The following is a 22006-nucleotide window of genomic DNA, read 5'->3' as shown; positions in this document are numbered from 1 at the left end:
TAAATTATATTCGTAACCTAAAATTTACCGTAAAATAATATAATGCAATGTTCAATTAGTAGTATTTTGGGGGTTTCCATAAAGAAGAACAAAAACATGTATAGATGATGTGTAGTTTATTACATTCCTTAAAAAAATTGCATATTAACATTACACTGCTGAAAATTAATAAGAATTAGTCCTTACAAATTTTTGTCAGTTACAGAACTACATCGTATTTATAATTTAAATACTGTAAATAACTTTTAAATTATTTTTTATATAATATTACTAAATGCATCTTGAATATAAAAGAACTATATAACTTTAATTAAAGAATTGTATCACCGTTTGTTGAACGTGCAAAATATAATTACTTATGTTCATAACAATACTTTTTAACAATTTTTCATATAATATATGTACATTCTCTTCAGTCGTAAATACTATTGAGTGAATACATAATCCTGTGCATATTTTCAGTATTGAATTGTCATAAAATACACTTATTATTTTTATCGAATTACTTAATAATTATAATTGCATTTTACTGCAATATTATTTACAATTTCACAACATTCTTTGATAATTTGTTACTATAATTTTTATCAAATAAATATTGTTTTGATAATAAATATCGATAATGTGCATTTTATACACTTTTTTTTAATTATTATTTCTTATTTAATTTATTTTGCAGTCTTTGAAAAAGATAGTTATCTCTTCGAGCAATAAATCTAGATAGATAGAAATCTAGATTAGTCAATCTTTTTATTGATGTACATTTTTCAATTTGATGCTGTTCTAATATAAGGACAAGCAATAGATTAATTTAAGTAAATTTATTGACTTTTCAAACAATAAATAATTAAAATAATTATTAATAATATAAATAATTAAAATAAAATACACTTTCCTGGAAACAGTACGACTAGAAAGGATTAACATAACGTCATAAAAATTCTATTCTACACTTATGGTTAAATATTTTAAAGCAATTTTAAAAAATTTTGAATATCAATAACATCCATTCTATGTACAATTTTTTATTACCGATTAAGTATATTATTACCTCGAATAATTTTGATAATACTTGTAACTTATGACAAAGAAATACGCACAAGGATTTATGAACTAGTTCGATAATAAATTATACAGTAATGCAGTTCTAAACTTATATTTTTTCCGTACATACCAAATAATCACTGAAATGCAATTTGATGTATTAAAGAATCTTTTTAAAACCTTAATGCAAATCACATATTAAACGTTATCAATAATTTCGTAAATAATCGTGATAGTAAAATTTATCAAATTTAAAAAAGGATTGAAAAAATTAATTGACTTAGGGTAACTTACCTCCCGTGATGACTGACTGATTATGGCAGTTGTGACACAGAGCGCTCTGGGAGTACCAGCCCAAGTGGTAAACCAGAAATTAATGAAAACGAAAGATAGCAATTAATACACAGGAAGTAAAATAAAAATAATTACTATCTCTTTCTTATATACTTTGTATGTAAGCCAAAATAGATCTTTATAATTATTATTGTATTATTATTAAATATATTGCACATTTTCAAAATGTTCTTATAAGCTGTAGAAATGATTAATAATGAAAGCATTGAATGATATACTATGCGTTCCTGTCCTTCTAGTATTTCATGAATTATAATCCAGAATACGTGACTTCATCAGAAAAAATAAATGTTAAATGTGACACAGAAAACTATTTTGAAAATAAAAAGTTGCTTACGAACTTTAATGTAATAAAGAAATAAAATGACACGTGATAATGCAAGCTACATCTAATTCAACACGTAGCTGTATAAATGATCCAAAATCAAATTTCTTAATTTTAATTAAAGTGAAACCCATTTATTTATTTATTTTTTATAGATCCCACTTGAGTGTATATTATAATATTAGCTTCCTTACATTTATCTAATTCTGTTTTCCTATTGCATATTACTGAAATATTAAAAATAAAGTGACATCTTGGACTTGTAAAATGTATTACTTCACAAGATACAACAAAGCTTACCAATAGTATGCTAAAGATAATTGTAGTTTGAACTAGATGTAACAAATAACAAATTTACTTTTGCTGTAATCTTTTTTTTTTTTCTTTTTTTATTTAAGAAAAAGAAATAATTGTTAAGTGAACAACAGAATTCAGGAGAAATATTATAAAACATTATATATCATGCACACTCTGCCATTCACGGCCCTATATCTAAACAAATCAATCTAATATTCCTACCTGCAGTTGTACAACAGAGGCTAGCAAGAAGCCTAGCAAAGCCTAGCTCGCTGCGTAGTTCAGAATCCTTTTGCTCTGCTACCTGCCCGTTTTTAGCTTCTTCTTTCATTTTCCACTCTTACTGCTAATATTCAACACTAAATATCTGCCAGATTAATCTAGCTACGCTACCCCTCGGATGTTGAATGTATATTAATTATTCTCAAAATCGAAGACTCTACCTCGCTAATTAATTGTTGCTCTTTAACTTTACCACCTGACACTCACGCTAAACTTACTAAGAAAATAAACATTTCTCTAATAAATCTATTATCTTGAACGGCGTGATGAGCTAAAATAAACTTATGTGAAAATTAGAAAAATCAATTTTAAATAATATATAAGCACAACATAATTAAAATTCGTTTTATTGCTCTCAATGAGTATCAAAACTGTACTTATAATCAGTGCTGTACAATATTTGAATAAATACTCTATATGGAAGAAATTCATTATTATGTATTATGGAAAGAAAGAACATTCCCATTTTGTAGTCCAGTGGAGTGTTGCAAAGCAAATAAATTTGATAATTCACTGAATTAATAAATGCTGAGCAGATAAACAAATATTCAAACAATTTATAGAATGTGTATTTGAAAAGCATTCCAAAACTTCTTAAATAGTAAATTTCAACAATACAGTGCTCTTGCGTTAAATGTGCGTTACTCAGGGCCTAAGAGGCACATTTATCGTAAAGAGACAACGTTCTTTGTGTTTTATAACATGGTGGAATGCAGAAAAAGATAGAAAGCGAAAGATGAAGAGGAACTGAGGATCGAGTTCGGTCTCCACGTATAGTGAGGAAAAAGGAACATTTGTTGTTTCATGTTCTTTTTGCATAAAATTGTTTTTAATATATTCGTGTCATTTATCTGATCAAAATGAGACCAACACAACATAATTTGAATAATACTTATATGTATTGTAGTAAATTTCAACACAACTCGTTAGATACTCTTTCTATTGATATTTATCCCGATATAGAAATTCTAGTATGAAATATTTTTACGACACGAATGCTAATGGCAAAGCCCAGGACATCTCTATTTTCATTCAAATTTACCGTAATGTAGACAATAATAATGTAGAAAATTTTTAAAATTAAATATCAGATTAAAAATTATTATACTAAAAGTTAAATCATTTGAGTTTTATGGCTTCGCAACGGCATCACGAGCTCAACTCTTCAAACGAGGCGAATAAGTTAATAAACTCGACTTTTTAATGAAACAGATTAATAAAATATAAATTCATTTCAAATAAAGTATCTTAATACATACATAATATTTAAAAATTATGTTTTCTATGTTATTAACTTTATTCTGTTTTTGTATATAGATAAGTAACACTTTCTTAAGAAGTTATACCACCTTGGCGGTTTCAAAAAATCGAACTTTTTTTCATAAAATGTTAGTTTGGACTCTTAAAAATATGGAGTAAAAGTCTGCACGATATTTTTCTATCCCAAAAGTAATAAAATGCATAAAACGCAAGGATTTATTAGTGGACTGATTAAATTCATCTTCTATCTAAGAAACTTTTTTAATGCAGTTTTGTCTTTAGCCTTGAAAAAGATATTGGAAGTGTAAGTGCATAAGAACATATTGCTGGATTCAAAGCATGGAAGTATATATACAAAAGAGACAAAAATTGCTAAAAAAGAAGCAGAAATATCTCGAGAAAATACTTCAACATCAAAGGAAGAATCTAATTATGAATCAGAAATAGCTGATTTTTCTCAAAACTATATTTTTCAACCGGTTTTTATGAAATTTAAAATCAACGTTTATAATTAAAATAGCTCTCGTGTGACGTATAATTTTTTAAATACCGTAATTTATTTTCGAGATATTAATAAAAAATGATTGATGAAAACGCTTATTTTCTGCAGATATCATAATCTCTACAATTTTTGGAATTTCAAAAATTCCGTACGTTACACAATAGGGAATACCATAAGAAACAATACTATTATTCAGTTTTTGATTTTGCAGCATTATAATAGACGCTACCACTGACACCAGAGTTCAAAATAAAAAATATATTTTAAAAGCGTACTCAGCGTAAAAAAAAACGTAAAAAAATCATTCAATCAAGGGTGTAATATTGTCATAAAAAATTCATGAAAATATCCTTTGTTTTAACACCACCAAGGTGGCATAATGCCTTAATAAAGATATACACAAAAAATAAGTACGATAAACAATTTTTTCAATAGTTATAAATGTTTGCGTATGAAATTGCGTATTTTGCCAACACTCTTGTGTTCAGCACTTTTATTGGTTATCTGTAAATCGAGTTCACTTTTCTTATCTGGCCCTAAAATAAAGAAAGGATCTATTACTGAAATCTAAGCAAAGTAAGATCTCATTGCCAATCACCAGATGTGAGATTTGAAATATGTTACACTCAGCACTATCAATAATGACCTCTTCTACTACGTTTAAAATTTTATGAATCACGAATTAAAAATCTGTTATAACAATGGATTAATTTTCAATAATCATAACGTTATTTCGAACTATAATGCAACAAAAGTACAGAATCCCAATGAAAATAAAATTATATTATTTAAATTATTTATTTACTTATTTATTTATTGTCGTTTTGTACAACACTGATTAATTGCTTTACCTTCAAAAGTGGATTTAATTAAGAGGGATACGAAGAAAAACTAAATAACAGACTGTGTTGCATTTATTGAGAAATATCTATCTTTATATTCAGAAATAATAGGGACATGCTTTTCATACCATTAAAGATTTAGTAATGTTTTATTCATTTCTCATTAAACGCGATTGGAAAATAACATTAATTATATGCAACGGCAATTTTTAACTAAATGATTACTTTGATTTTATTTGTCACGTTCTTTTGCTATTATTTGAAGAATTTACTGACAAATGTTCTGTATGTATGTATACGGATATTACATTTTTAATACTTCTAGCATATGTAACTTGCAACAGAGCTTTGCGTATGAAATACCCAATTCAACGTATCCCTTCATTCATAAATCCATATATCTTAATCCTACATATTATTAGAACTATATAAAATTGGTCACAGGTTTTCATTATGTACAAATTATTTAATACTGTGAATACATATAAATATGAAGCCTGTAATAGTGCTTTCATTGACTACACAATTGGCAGAGGATACAAATATGTTGTTCTTCTATTATACATAGTGTTCGAAACTCGTCAATAATGTCATTATATATCAATTAGATGTGCCCTTATCAATCTAGACAACTATGCTTCCCTATTCTTTTATCTCATAGAAGGTTCTTGTACCTCACACTTATCCAATACTACTGAAATTTGTATATTTAAATTAAAGAGTGACATGGAAAAGGTTCTGGTCATTTTTATTAGCTAACTCTTAAAACATTACAACTTAAAAAATAATAATTAGTTAATCTAGGTAGCCTACAAAAATGCTAACTGATATTCGTGCTATCTGATTTTCCTTTATATTCTTTGATTCGTTTCATATTGACACATTTTCTTCATGCATTTCTCGTTTTATCCTGAGATTTTTGGTCTATACAAGAATCACCTTTCTTATTATGAAATAAAAGTCTGCATCAACGTAGTAAAACCTAGATTCTTACATGGACCACTATTTCAATACATTTTACTAAATTAGAGAAACAATCGTGCTCTCCAATGTCTATTGCATAATCCTATATCTGTAATCTTTTTCGAAAATGTTACAGAAACGAACGTAGCAAAGTATTACATACTTTAATATTTGGATGGCACGGATGTATCCCTAGACACAGCAATTGAATGATCAAATTAATGGGTCTCTTGTTTTCTAATGGTGACGCCAGTTTAATGTTAATAATTATTTACTTTTTTGTCGGATATCATATGTGCTACACAATACGTGCAAGCACAGTCTAGAAGATTGTGATGCAATATTTTCACATAAATGGTAGAATATGTAAAATATATATGGTAGGTGCTAGATACCAAAAGAAATACAAGCAAAAACCTCCCTCACTGTGATCTAAGAGATGACGCTTCTCTGTCCTGTATCCTGATTGTCCTGCCTGCCTGGTCTTGTCTCTAGCCTTTCATAGCCCTGCCTGCTCCAATACTAAACAGTACAGAAGTACTGGCGACTAGAAGACAAGTAGAAGGTTCACCTGAGGTTCAAAAGTTATAAATCTATTAGTTCAGATGATTGAAAATACTCAAACTGTAAAAATCTATAAATTTTGAGCTAAATATCATGTGCTATGTTATTTTCTATCACTAGAAAAGTAGTGTTTCTTGACATTCGTTATTACGAATCTATTATTATAAACAACGATGACATGGACTATTACTTCTCCACTTGCTTTAAAATATTTAAAAATTAAGACCAATAATAACCTTGCTCATTGTTGGAGATCTAACTTGATTCAATCGAGATGATAATAGAGAACAATTTAACAACATTTGGCCTTTTAACAAAAACGTAAACAAGTTTTCTAACTCAACTCTGCTTGAAATGTATTCAAAACATTTTACTAAATATATTAATACTTGGTACTAAATAAAACTAACTGCTTATTTGTTTATAACATAATAAGTAATCTATGCTTTTTAGACTTTCTGTTTATATAACACCGCAGATAAGAATTTACTGTTAAAAGAGACAACTTATTACGTTATCTGTGTATGTAAAAATCTCCCGAAAAGTTTTGTTTAATTTTATGAGAACAGAAGTATTCAAATAGTTCGTTATTAACATTACTTTTACATTACATGTAATAATATATCCCTAATTATATTCAAAGTGTTTCAACAAATCAGTATACTACAAGAAAAAGTAGTATCAATATTCATTAAATAGTAAACAATATTGAATGAATGAACAAATCAAGAAATTATGAATATTATATTAGAAATTACGAATAGTTTATTCAAAGATAATAACAGTACGGAATTATGAATCGAATACGAGTTTAACGTAACTATACAAAAAAGATTTGTTGTAATTTAGTCATATAATGCTAAAAAAACACAGTATAATATGTTTGTCCTAGCAGAATACGTATCCCGATTACAATACTAATTTAGAGAGAAAAACACTGTTTGCTAATGCACATAAGTGCATTTAATACTCTTGTTAATTCCTGAAAATCTCATTAAAATCAGCACATTTTCACATTCGCGATTGTAATCAGTCTTACAAATACAAGTAATCATACACACACTTTTACTTGAAATTAGCAATTTCTTACTGGATAATGAGAAATTGATCCAACATATTCTTTACTAATAAAAACAAATGTGTAGTACCCATATTGTATCTAATTTGATATGTACAACAGACTGTGCATTGAAGGTTCCATATACCCTATTTCCAAGCTTGTTGATTAATCTATCTCAATTTAATAATTCAAAACTCAATTAAATTGTAAAAAAAAATTATAATATATTACTTTTTGTGTGAGTACAAACAAAAATAGTGTAACATAACCAGAAACGAAACCAAGACGCAGAATGACGAAGTTTTTTTATTGGTAAATATCTTGTAAATTATTAATCATTTTCGCACACAGCCAAAAATGAATCAATTATTTATCAGTTTATCTTTCTACGTACTTCCATTTAAATCTCACACAAACTGGTGGTATCAATTACCTTTCAAATATGTTGCATTACTTTTAAGGCACTAAAATACTTTTATCAAGTACATTTAGAAGTATAATTAAAAACACATAATTTAAAAATATGCATTAAAGTTAACTAACATATTTTGTTTAAATTCTTGTTTCATGTAATGTATACATTTAAAAAATTAATTCCATAAAAAGAAAGTTTGTCCGGAAAAATTTATCTGGTACTATGTATTTAAAAATGTATCAAACAAACAATATTTATGTTTATTTAACTTCTTGATATCGGCGTCAATATAAATATGTTTTTCCCCTCCCATGATATACATACGAATAAAAATTTCTTTGCTTTTGTTTCTTGTAAATTTAATCAACTTTGAGTAAAGCTTAATAAAAGTAACTTTATTTTCTGTTTAAATTTTTTTCTAGCAATACCAATCGCTTCATGAAATACAAAACTGTAGGTGTCCGAGTTTACTTTGAGCCACTATACTTTTGTCCAACACTGTATGTATACGACCAACAAAATTTGTGACCTCTTGTTAGATGACGCGTAGCAACCATATCCGAATGAACATCGGGAACAATTTCGATGTTGTTACGTGCTTACTATTCATTTTTCAACTTATTATCTTGCTGTTTACGTAAGAATTTACTTACTTTAATGTACAATTAGTTTTTTTATTTTAATCATTCATTATTTATCTAAATAATATAGGTTACACTAAAAATAGTTCGCTAAACGAAGATAAAAACGAGTTTTTATAGTATGTAATAATAAAGACTAGAAACAGAATTTGTCAAACAATAAAGTATTATGAAAGTTGCAGTGAAATATACAAGGTGTTCCGGCCTTTTCACGCCTGGGAAAAATTTTAATGGGAGATTCTAGAGGCCAACATAAGACGAAAATCAAGAATATCAATTTCTTGCTTGAGGCTCCGTTAAAAAATTATTAAAATATTAAATTCAAAAATTTCAAATCGTTCTGAAAAAATTATTCTCGGTTGCGGGGGTCAATTACAATCATTTTTGGTGAATAGACATACCCCCGAAATCCTACCCACTTTCGAGAAAAAAATTCGAATAGGTACTTAAATTTTTAGACGAAATTAAAAAATTTCAAATCATACTAAAAAAATTATATTTAGTTACAGGGGTCAATTACAATCATTTTTGGTCATTATACATACCCCCGAAATCCTACGCATTTTCGAGAAAAAAATTGTTCACCAAAAATCTCATGTGAGGCCAGAAATGCTTCCTTGAAATTTCATGCATATCTTTAAAACGTCATAACTTCTGAACGGATTGGACGATTTTGATGTTTAAAAAAGCAAACGACGCGTATTTTAGTGTAGAATATGTAGAAATTCTAAAAATATTCGAAAAATTGTTCCTTGACCCCGTAAAGTTAAAAAAACCCCATAAAAATGGTCCAATTTTCAAACAGCCATAACTCCTACAATAGTGAATATATTTCAATGAAACTTTTTTCTGAGGTAGAGTCCATGGGTACCTACAAAAAAGTATTAGACAACTTTTCTGTAGGGCGTCAAACAAAATTACTAAAAATGAAAAAGGAATTTTTAAGAAAAATCGACAGGGGGTAGGTGCCTAAATTTTTCGGCGAAAAAAAAACATTTGAAATCGGTCTGAAAAAATTATTTTCAATTACGGGGGTCAATTACAATCATTTTTAGTCAATAGACATATCCCCGAAATCCTACGCATTTTCGAGAAAAAAATTGGGATAGGTGCCCAAGTTTTTCGGCAAAAAAAAAAAATTTCAAATAGTTCTGGAAAAAATATTTTTAATTGCAGGAGTCGATTGCAAGTATTTTTAGTGAATATATATACCCCCGAAATCCTGCGCATTTTCGAGAAAAAAAATTCCTAAACAAAAATCTAATGTGAGGCCAGAAATATCTGCCCGAATCTTCATGCGAATCTTTAAAACGTCATAACTTCTGAACGGATTGGACGATTTTAATGTTTAAAAAAGCAAACGACGCGTATTTTAGTGCAGAATATGTAGAAATTCTAAAAATATTCGAAAAATTGTTCCTTGACCCCGTAAAGTTAAAAAAACCCCATAAAAATGGTCCAATTTTCAAACAGCCATAACTCCTACAATAGTGAATATATTTCAATGAAACTTTTTTCTGAGGTAGAGTCCATGGGTACCTACAAAAAACTATTGGACAACTTTTCTATAGGGCATCAAATTAAATTACTAAAAAACAAACAAGAATTTTTAAGAAAAATCGACAGGTGCCTAAATTTTTCGGCGAAAAAAAAAAATTTCGAATCGGTCTGAAAAAATTATTTTCGGTTGCGGAAGTCAATTACAATCATTTTTGGTGAATAGACCTACCTCCGAAATCCTACCCACTCTCTAGAAAAAAATTCAGTACCGGCGGAACTTTGAACGTTAATAACTTTTTAACAAAGCCTCAATCAACAAATTAGTATTCTTGATTTTCGTCTTATTTTGGCCTCAAGAATCTCCCGTTATAATCTTTTTCAGGGGTGGCCGAACACCCTGTATATTGGGTTTCTGGTCTTAAAATGTGTGTTTCTATTCATTTTATCGTCAATTTTCATTTCCAACGTAAATGTACGTTCAATTATGTGAGTAACTGTATATTCTGATGAAACGAATGTAGACAAATATTTTTGAGAAGAATTCATCGACATTTATAGATTACACGCATGCATTGTGGCATATCAAAATATACATACACATTCAAATAAAAATATGCGGAATGTTTTCCATACACTTTGCGACAAGTTCTTGGAAGACGGCATTTCCACATATTTTTGTTTGAATACGCAGATATTTTGTTATGTACAGTTGCCCACAAAAGTATTAATAAAAGTGGTACCTCCATAATTTCAATAAAAATTTGGCATTTTTAGAATTTTAATAATTTTTTAATAATCGGTTTTCACACACATGCGTCCCATTGGGGAAAATGTCCCTGATTTTTTTCATAATTTTCTATCGAATAAAAAAAAGATATAGAGCAGCAATTGTAAATTACGTTTCACCCCGTAATTACCTCCCTGTAAGTGTTACCGGATTGAAACTTAACAAAGAGTTTCTCTGGAGAACCTATCGACTAGTGTATAAAAGATTTAATTTGGTTTAGGGGTACTTTTGAACTGCCTTATCCGGCTATATCCTTTAGATTAGCTTTGAAACAAACAGGAAACTAAGTACGAATGCAAAGATTGTAACGTAGGGTTGTGTATCGGTCCACGTTTTAAAATACATCATTCAAATTTCGTTCATTAAATAAATTGCATTATTTTTATCATCAACGTAAAGTTTCAATACTTATATTTTATTTAGTGAGTACCAGTGACATACAATAGCTAACGAAAAAATCTGAACTTTACCGGATCCAGAATTATTAAGGTATTTTTACAGAATCTTAGTTAGCCATTGTACGTGCAAATATAGCATCGCATAATCTGATGGTTCTGATTTAGAGCGTGCTGCAGTCAAAGGGTTAAATGCAACCGTAGCAGAAAACACATCTCTTCTGAAAATTGTGTAATTCTGTTCACGATGTATCCCTGTGTCTCTTCCTTGGCAACCTTTTAGTTGTCATGAGGTTGTAATACTAAATAGTATTGCTACAGGTGCACGATGTAGGAGTGCAGTACGCTCATGTTCAATTAACACTCGTACCAATTAAAATTGATAACCTACCATGATGCCATAACAAACAACCCAACAATGTAGAAAGAATTTTTTGCCATTATCTTCAAATAAAAAATAAACGCTTTAACAATCCTCTATTTTTGTATTAATTATTTCTGTTTTATTTCTTTAACGTTCCTGCTTTCATGTATAACAACAATTTGACTAGTGTGTTAAAAAATACTACTGACCTACCAACTCCGCAAACAGAATTTATTCTTATTAAATCTAACCAAAAGTAAAATGGTTACTGACTGGCCATTAGACTAAGCAGCTAAAACAATCTTATAATATTGTCTTTTCTAGCGTGAGCATTGCGAACCTCGAGCACTAACGAAAATCTAACATAAAACGGCTCAAACCTTCTGAAACATTTAACTCGCTAGAAATGGGCATTATTTAGATAAAAAAATAATTTAAATACGATTTACAAGATTTCTGTAAAAAATACTTCATTTTTATCCGTTATACCCGAAAGCTCGAGTAATCGATTTATCTTTATCCGAAGAGCAACAGATGAAGGAATTTATCCAACGAGTGAAGATAATATTTGTTTTAGTAATGTCACAAGCAAGTTTGAACCGAAGAACATTTCTTCTGTAGGAATGAAGCAATATTGAACCTAAATTCATTAAAGAATTAGTCCACCCGATACCGAGAAGATTAAAGGAAGTCCTTAACACTAGATTTACGGGCATTGATCGTACATATATTTATTGATACCTTTCATGTTGACGATTACCATAAAATACGATTTTTCTTTTAATTAGAATATATATTGATGCCATTGCATCAATCAAATTCAACATAAGTTGTTAAAAAATAATATTTACGCGTTCTGCAATTTTTAATATGGAATCTGACATCCCTCAAATTGATGGCTTCCGTAAATCTAGTGTTAAAAGGAAAGGATTGCCAACAAAATATTAAAACTTCAGTATGTAATTAGTTATACGCGGAAGTATTCTACTGTTTATAATACCAATACTTTTATCCACCCATACAATGCTTACAAAATATATTTTTGTTATTATTTCGCATATCACTCTATGTTATTGATTTTATTATACAGGGTGTTCGGCCAGCCCTGGGAAAAATTTTAATGGGAGATTCTAGGATCCAAAATAAGACGAAAATCAAGAATAGAAATTTGTTGATCGAGGCTTCGTTAAAAAGTTATTAACGTTTAAAGTTCCGCCTGTAGAACGTCAATCTGCGAACTGCTGCGTACGCGTGATAGTGGTTCTCATTCACAAAACTGTAAAACTGTCGATACGTCAGTAAGTAGAGTTTCTCATGCTGAATGAGAACCACTATAACGTGCACGCAGCTGTTCACAGATTGCCGTTCTACACGCGGAACTTTAAACGTTAATAACTATTTAACAAAGCCTCAATCAACAGATTAGTATTCTTGATTTTCGTCTTATTTTGGCTCCTAGAATCTGCCAATAAAATTTTTCTCAGGAGTAGCCGATGGCCGGTACCCTGTATAATAAACTAGAATAATTAATAAATAAATGTGACCAAAAATTTTCCTTTTTTATCGATTTATTTTATAGTTATAAGCATTTGTATCATAACAGTCATGCTGTATTAATACTTTTGCTCAGTATTGTACGTATGCTATTAACGTGATTGCGTCTAAACGGTTGAATGAATTTCAATGGAACTTCACATTTAGGCGTTATTAAAAAACTTAAGAAATATAGTGTAGCCAAATAAGGGGGTGAAATGTGTCCTTGAAATAAATTTGACTCACGATGGATCGGAAAATGCATTAAAGCATGCCTCAATCAATACAGATCAGCGCACGCAGAATACAAGTAATACGTCAGCAATTTCACCCTCTGCAACCAAGCCGAAATCCCGCACTTCGACTATTTTACCTTGAAACTATCCAAGGACTACTACAGGAAACTTCCAAGAATAACCAACCCAACCATAAGTAGCCTGGTAATAATTAATGCACACAATTTTGCATCTCAAGTAGAGGCTTCGAATTCGTTGACAGGAAAATCGTGCACATTGGATGCATTAAATGTAACAAATTAATACGTAAATCATACGATCATAAAAAGAGGATAAATACAGAAGCTAATTCAGTTAAGTTTTCAAGAATTCTGAACAAAGTGGTTACTGTCGGTGATGTACACAGAGATGTAAAATGAGACACTCTCTCTCATTTTCAAGAGTATCAGAAATTTCCACAATCTGAGGAATCTTCTACGTTCACAGAAATCATCTTCACCCGAAAAATCAAACGATGAATCTTCATTTGAGTCCAATCCAATCTATCAACTTCATTAACCTCTTGCACTGGAAAGTTGCTTGTTATATGCTTCTAAAGTGAGAATGCCAATTAATTTCCAGCGCCAGAGATTAATGGGAGATCCGTAGTTTGTATTAAATACAAGTAATCCTCGTGAACCGAATATTGCATGCAACGAAACGTCATTTTCCAGAATTATTTCCACTCATGGATATTGCTTCATCTGTGGGTCCAAAACCAATATTAGCAATGTACTACCAGAAACAAAAAAGCAGATATTTATCAGGCGGAGATATGTTCCTAAAGGAAATAGGTGTTGCCCTAATCATTTATTTAAAAAACAGTTGTTCAAAGACGTTATGTTGAACTTACGCATACATTCAAATACCAGTTTGATCGATGTTAACGAACTTGAAGATTATTTCGAATACCTTGCAGTTAGTAGCGATTTTAGAATTGAAGATGAGGTAGGTGATTTTACATTATCAGAGAAACGTCTTAACATAATCACGGAATTAACTTGAGAAAATCTAATACAACTTAGAGAAATGATGACTTCCATGAGAAACACTGAAAAAGACGTCACACACCAACTGTTGTCTTTTTATTCAAATTGCGAACTGGAAATTCGAGTAGCATGATAACTACAATCAAATTTACACGTCTTGAACTTCAACAATTTACAAAATGTTGAAAAATCCTTTGAGACATGTTTAAATATCGCTAAGGACAACAACATATCCAAAGTCGAACATAATTTGATAACTTGAATGACCCTATTTTATTATTCATAAAAACATATTTCAGTATCACCCAAATCGATGAGACGGTCATGATTCCAAATAATTATCATTTATCCATTGCTCTTTGGATAAAATAAATCAATTATCCGAGTCTTCGAAAAACGAATAAAATTTGTTTATTCTTTATCACTTATTCAAAATTTGTATTTAGATATAAATTTTACCCATACATGCTAATCACAGGAATTATTATGAAGTAACAATACTCTCTCAAGTAATAGTTCCATGATGCACAAGATTTAAAACAAGCATTAATAAAATATCTTATTAAAAAGGAAATTTGCTGAAGAAAGTATTACAATGTATTATTTGTAAAAAAATAGCTCTTGTTACTTATATTTATATGCCACCTCTGTAGTAGCAAGGTAAAATAAAATCAAATAAATATATATAATTTTATATTACACATATTTTATACATCAGAATCAATCGGAATACGTACAATATTAATTCTTCATTGTATTACAGTGCTCCAGTAATCATGTACAACTGGGAAGATGATTCTATGTAAAAAAATAAGTCGAAAATGTACAATTAAATTTTTTCATACAAGAATCTCTTTTAAAGAAAATCGACTTTGAAAATTCATGGGGTATGTGTGCAATTGAAATATGACTTGGCCATCCATACAAGTAGAAATAGTAAGTAATAAACAATCGTGCGCCTATTCCACAAATTCTGTTATCTTGAAAACAAAGCATTGCATGATAAAAATTTTATTATATATTTTCGACTTACTTTTTTTACTCCCTTCCTGATTGCACCACTATTATTGATCGAGCATTGTTATTTTATAATTATGTATGCCATTTATTGTTCATAGGTTAATTCATAAGATAATAACAGAAGCTAGTTGGAAAGATTCTGTGTTCGATTTCAGCTTCAAAACAAGTGTTGAAGCGTAAGCATTTTTTTTATGCTCAGTTGATTACTTTCAGGTCAGTCTGTTGAACAAAACCGATAAGAAAAAGAACGTATGACGGAAGTCGACTTCCCTTCATACGATAAATTATTACATTGTAACTTCTTTTAGATGTTTCAGAATATCGTAACCGTTCTACTATGCGATTGACAACAAAGTAATTATTCTAACATCTCATCAACACAACTAAAGAGTTTGTCGAGAAAGAGAAGGGTATGTGTTTGGTGCGTCATATTTTCCTCAAACGAGACGAATTAACGTTGTCTAATGAACACAAAAAATGCATCTTTTGCTAATAGTAAAACTGAAAGATACTATTTCTTTTTTCTAATACTTTTCCTCTGTTGTACTACTATAACTTCACTTGACAGAGCAGACAATTATTAATTTAATATAGTTGACACAGAAAAACATTTACTTTTTATAAATTAATTAACGATTTAAAAATCTAATATTTTTATGATGCAAAATAAATTTTCATACAATCCTAATTTGTATACCTAAATAAGGACGATTCACAATGTGATATCGTTTAAAATGGTATTTATTTAAACAAAATTTTAGACTTTATATAGTGATATTGTACTTTGCATATATGCTAGAAATGTACATCATTTTAATAATCCCAGACAAAATAGTAACAATTTTAATAAAATTATGCTTACCATGTGAGGGAGTATCCATGAGTAAAGTGCTTTAATATCTTCTTCCGCCACCACCGCCTCCACCTCCCATATTTCCACCTCCAAGAGAACTGCCTCCATAGCCCCCTTGATTACCATAACCACCACCACCTCCTCCAGAATTGCCACCGCCCATAGGACCTAGAAGTTGTATAAAAAAATTGCAAAGTTAGTAAAACTTAACATGAGTAAACTAATTTATCATATATTGTAAATTAATAATGGTATTGTATCAATGCGACATTAAGTATGAAATGACCCTAATTGTACTAAAAGGATATAAATTTAGTAAAATTAGATATTTTTTACTAAAATTTAGAGAAACTAAATGTTTCAGTCTAAGATGTTTGTATGTGGCTATTAGAAAAAGCGTATTTCATGTATGAATGTTTCAAAATAATTATAAAAACAAAATACTTATGTAAAATAATTATTTATATGCTTATAAAGATATTGTGAGCAAAGTGTGTTAAAATAGAATAGGACAATGGACAAAGGCGCTCCTTCTCTCTGCAACATCGCGCCGTATGTCTTGATTTAATTTATAATACATGTAAAATACATGTACCAATTTATTTGCAAATATTAGGGACTCTTTGTAAATACTAATGAGAATGACATAGTTAAAATTGACCTTACCATACTACATGACTTTTAGATTATGTAAACAAATGATTTGCTTTAGCTCATAGATAAATCTATGCATCTAGACAAATGATACTTTATAAAACAATCTAACATTCATCTTGACCATTGAACTCGACGTCAAATTATTTTTACTTTCACATATATCATCATACTCACAAGTACTTGTATGTACTTCATACAAAAATTATACAGTACATAAAACGCAAAAACAAACGCCACAGAAGTCTACTAGTGAACAAAACTGAAACAAGTAATTTTTATAGAGCCTACATGTTGTCACCAAACATCCAAAGTCTTATCCAAAAGGCAACTTTTTATCTTCCTAATAACTAGAATGCATAAAAATAAAAAACATTTGTTTTCGAAATGGTCAAGGTGAATATTGTACCGTGTTTTGTTGAACATTTAACCATCCGCTTTCACGTTTGCAAGTTTATAAATTTAGTAGTCGTCGGCATTTTTCAAACCTGTGTAACTTCATAAATTCCACCGTAATCAACCACTGAATGAATTATTTGTGTAAAACTTTTACAATCAACATGGTTCCCTGACCGACTTTATAAAATCTAACAAGAAAACATCTCCATTTGGCAATCGTTATTTTTTATAAAATTTTTAATGAGCATTTTCTTTATCAGCAAACATCAATACTGAAAGGGTTAATATTTTAATTCTCAACGTTTGGATTGAAAAACATATTAGTCTAATATCTCAAAGTATTGCATATATGAAAAAAGTTTATATACGCAAATTGCATATCTCTGAACGACGAATTTATCTACGTAGTCATCTTTCAGATAAATTTATTTGTTTAAATATATTGAAAATTAATATATTTTTAATTGTTCTTGTAAAATATAGATCAATTTTCGTATAAATATGTGTAAACTACTAACCATACTACAAAAAGTGAATATTTTGAAATATTAATTTCCTGCATTATAATAAAAATGTAATTTATTTAAATTTAAACAAATGCACTTTTCTAAAATCTATACACCGTATGTGAATATATCGTTCAAAAATGTAGTTTTTAAATTGAATACTTGGATGGCGGCACCCGGGTCCGTTCGGGCCCCACTCGAGGACTTGTGCCTTGTGTTTACGTCGATAACGAAATGAATACGGTTCAGAGGATGTATTTCTCGACAGTGTTCTATGAGATTTTCGAATGTCAAAAGTCGTATTCTATGTCCTGTTCAAATTTAGATCATCGTTATTTGAATATACTATAACGTTTTGCAATTATTTCGTAACATTGTTGTTATGTTGATGTCTAAGAAGAAAAAACAATCGTCAGAAAATAAAGAAGTTTTTCACGAGCTAATAGATAGTAAAGGTAATAGTGACAGTGAAATTTCATCTGATGAAAAAGTTCATCACATAGTGATGCTAACCTATAACCAGAAGATTATCAGTGACGAATTTCATATTGAAGAATCCGACGAAACTCTAATGGACAAGAGAAATCTGTGAGCTTACATCCGAGCGTTAAACTTTTTTCTACTCTTAATAATTTTAGAGATATTAAAGCAAAAGCGCCCTACCTCGCTAATGTGATCAGTGACAAGCGAAAAGTTTCACCCGAAATAGACGAAAGGTTAAGCGTTCATAAATCTCAAACAATCTAGATGCACAATTTACCTGTGAAAATCGTGATAAATGATCCTTCTGCATTTCACACAACATTATAAAACTATTTGCATATAAAATTGTAATATTTAAGCTGAACGCTCCTTGTGCAACTTGGTACAATTATTATGTATAATAATCATATGGATTGTACGTATAAAAACATAATTAAAATTATATTAAAAAAAACTAATAAAAATCTAATAGTTGCTCAAGATGCGTAACAGACGCGTTGGCTTTGAGAAGGACAGAAGCAACCTTGTCCACCAAAGGATGATAGCCATCTCGAATCTCCAGATTGACGGCCACTAGGACCCATATTAATACCATAGGGAGCAGGTCTTCCTCCAGAGTTGAAATTATTCCGAACTGGACCGCCGCCATAGCCCTGTTGATAACCTCCTCCGAAATTATCGTTACTCCAGTTTCCGCCACTGTTATATCCGCCTTGACCGCCTTGGCCTCCCCATCCACCTCCTTGAAAATAAATTTATTAGAACGTATTCAAAATTAACTAATATATTATGTAATACTTAACATGGCGGGAAAAGTTTATTTTTCTGCGAACCTTTACCTTGATTCTGATTCTCCCAAGGACCGTTACCGCCCCAACCTCCTTGATTACCTCCACCATAACCACCCTGATTACCACCATTATTCCAATCTCCGCCACCGCCACTTCCTCGTCCTCCCCAGTTACCACCGCCACCCTGGTTACCACCACGAGGTCCTCTTCCTACATTTTGTCCTCCTCTGCTACTACCACCGCCACTACCACCGCCACCAGACGCAGACGCCATTTCCGCTCTACTTAAAGCCTATGAAAAAGTTATAAAATAATTTATAACTTCTGTAGCATACCTTATTCTTCTGTATATATATTAATATTGTTTTTTTTTTTACCTTCTTTACATCGACATGTTTGCCACGTATTTGATGGTTACGTTGTAAGCAAATTTTATCGACAGGATCGTAATCATCAAATTCGACGAAACCGAAACCACGTTTTTTCCCCGATTCCTTGTCAGTGACAATGCTAATTGAACTTATGCTACCATAACTTTGAAAATATTGTCTAAGGTCTTCTTCTTCATGATCCTCTTTTAAACCACCCACAAACAATTTTTTAACAGTTGCACCAGCCTCTGGTCTGCCAATTTCTTGCCTAGGAACAGCTCTCTTAGGTTCAACCACACGCCCATCTACCCTATGCGGTCTATAATTTTACATAGAAAAGTGTAAGATTATTAATTTAAGTGAATAAACATGTTTAAATTTATTATATTACATGTATACAACCTTGCATTCTGAGCGTCATCTACCATATGTGCGCGCGAGTAAGTAATAAAACCAAATCCTCTAGACCGTTTTGTCTTGGGGTCCTTCATTACAACTACATCGACGATTTCTCCCCATTTTTCAAAATGTTTCTTTAGGGAATCGTCTGTGGTTCTATAGTCCAAGCCACCAATAAATAATTTTCGAACATGTTCTGGTTCGTTTTTGCCATCCTGCAACACCAAATGATGTATACAATTTAACAATGAAATAATAATTTTTGTTCCGTACATGAAAATTAATTTTCAAACAGTTTCAAATTATATAAAATACTTTAATAAGAATACAACTAAAAATATACAGGATATTTCAGTTAAACTTTCTATTTGGCATGGTAGTCAACACGTTAATAAATATAAATTTACTTTGGGTTTGGATAAATTAAATACAAAATACATTTGGGTTTGGGTGTTTGGTCTGTCTACTACAATAAATGTGAAATGTTTATACAAGTATGTTTCAAAAGTATTATAAAATAGTAATTTTTTGAAAATCAATGAGCTATACATTTGAACACTTTCCTTATTGTCATATTTAATTATTAAATATGTAGAATTTAATATTGATGAATGGAATGAAAATAAAACTCTATTAGAAGAAAATCAGACAAGTTTATTTAACCATTTAAAAATTCAGAAAATATATACTATTTAATAATGTTGTAACAATCTGAGCATAAAAAGAGAAAAAATGCCATTATCAGACTAGTGAATGCAATATTAAAAAAAAGAATTTATTCTTAAAGGCATCATAACATTGAAAAATTCACGAATGTTGAATACTTTAAAAATGAAATATTTATATTTTTGTTTCTTATATAAATTTCATTTTATATAAATGAATAATTTACTATAAATGTGAGAAAAAGCTATATCAAGTAAAAAGTATTTATATTAATATAAGGATTTTACATAATCTAATATTCATTACTTAATCAAATATAGAAAGTTTTCCTATTTTTTAGATATACCACTTTTTTGCTATAGTAATATAGTAGCATTATTCTTGACATTTACAATTACAAAAACAATTAACAATACAATTGTACAACTTAACAGTATACTCACTGAGGTTCATAAATTAAAACAATCTGTTATGTTTAACATTTTATCACTCATCAAATAGATGTACTTTTTTACAGATAGTACACTTTAATACCAACATATTGATAACAAAGCTATATTTTTATTAGAAATCATAAAAATTCCTCTAATGTATTGATAAACAAATTCTGTTTTTGCATAACATGTTAAATACAAATGAAATGCTCGAAATATCGTATCATACATAATTCAATATTTTGGGACCACGTTAATATAACATGTAATTGTCACATGGTCGTAAACATCGAAATCCGTAACGATTTTATTTAAATTAACATGAAATCACTGTTAAATACGCATCATGTTTATAATATTTGAATCAAAGTAGTTTTCGAAACTGTTCTTAAATGGCGTAGCGTCAGGGTACGCCATGCCATAATCGAACAGCATAAAACGTGCAGTAGTATATCTGAAAATATTGAACATTATTGTAGAAGTATTGTAACTTTTGAACAATGCAACTTTCTGGCGTATATTTTTCCAACTATCCTATCGGCGTAATGTGCCGAGTACTTTACATCGAAACCTAAAAAATTCACACGTAGAACCAAAAAATTGAAAATTATATCAGTCAAATAAATTACAAATAAAATTGAAATAAACGCTCGTAAATAACATAAATGATGATGATAAATAAAATCATCGTAGGCTTTATATACCGTAAAAGCATTACATATATATGTATATACATGCACAGCAAAATGAAGTATCAACTCAGATTATGTACCTACGTTTTTGTTTCCCACAAATGATTTACGTATAAAAAGAAAAATTGTAGGATACACATATATATATATATATATAGATAGCTATACTTACATCATGGTCCATTTTAACCATTTCGAATAATTCCGAAGTCAAATACCCTTCACTACACCAAACAGGAAGAATCTCACTACGTACTGCAAGAAATAGATACGCGCACGTCGCCCAATCGATTACTGCTCCTTTCAAACACTTATGTAAACCCCAAATGCGCACTACCATACAAAT

General features: G+C 29.9%; 1 protein-coding gene across 4 annotated transcripts; it reads right to left on the bottom strand.

Annotated features, from left to right (window-relative positions):
• Window positions 1–127: 127 nt before the first annotated feature.
• On the bottom strand, window positions 128–21980 carry Hrb87f (Heterogeneous nuclear ribonucleoprotein at 87F). Of its 4 annotated transcripts, none has more exons than XM_076777202.1 (7): window positions 21833–21980; window positions 19872–20083; window positions 19476–19788; window positions 19141–19390; window positions 18831–19049; window positions 16275–16433; window positions 128–1384 (listed from the first exon to the last, which is right to left on the bottom strand). In XM_076777202.1, the coding sequence occupies exons 1-6, from the start codon at window positions 21851–21853 to the stop codon at window positions 16306–16308; spliced, it is 1143 nt and encodes a 380-aa protein (XP_076633317.1). In that variant the 5' UTR covers window positions 21854–21980; the 3' UTR covers window positions 128–1384; window positions 16275–16305. The 4 variants fall into 4 exon arrangements, with proteins under 4 accessions (XP_076633317.1, XP_076633316.1, XP_076633319.1 ...); XM_076777201.1 differs by lacking the exon at window positions 128–1384 and adding an exon at window positions 5352–6440; XM_076777204.1 differs by lacking the exon at window positions 128–1384 and adding an exon at window positions 5352–6440 and having other exon boundaries at window positions 18900–19049.
• Window positions 21981–22006: the final 26 nt, after the last annotated feature.

This window comes from Colletes latitarsis, chromosome 11, assembly GCF_051014445.1.
Source record: "Colletes latitarsis isolate SP2378_abdomen chromosome 11, iyColLati1, whole genome shotgun sequence".
Taxonomy (NCBI): Eukaryota; Metazoa; Arthropoda; class Insecta; order Hymenoptera; family Colletidae; genus Colletes; species Colletes latitarsis.
This window is presented reverse-complemented; position numbering and strand designations above follow the sequence as displayed.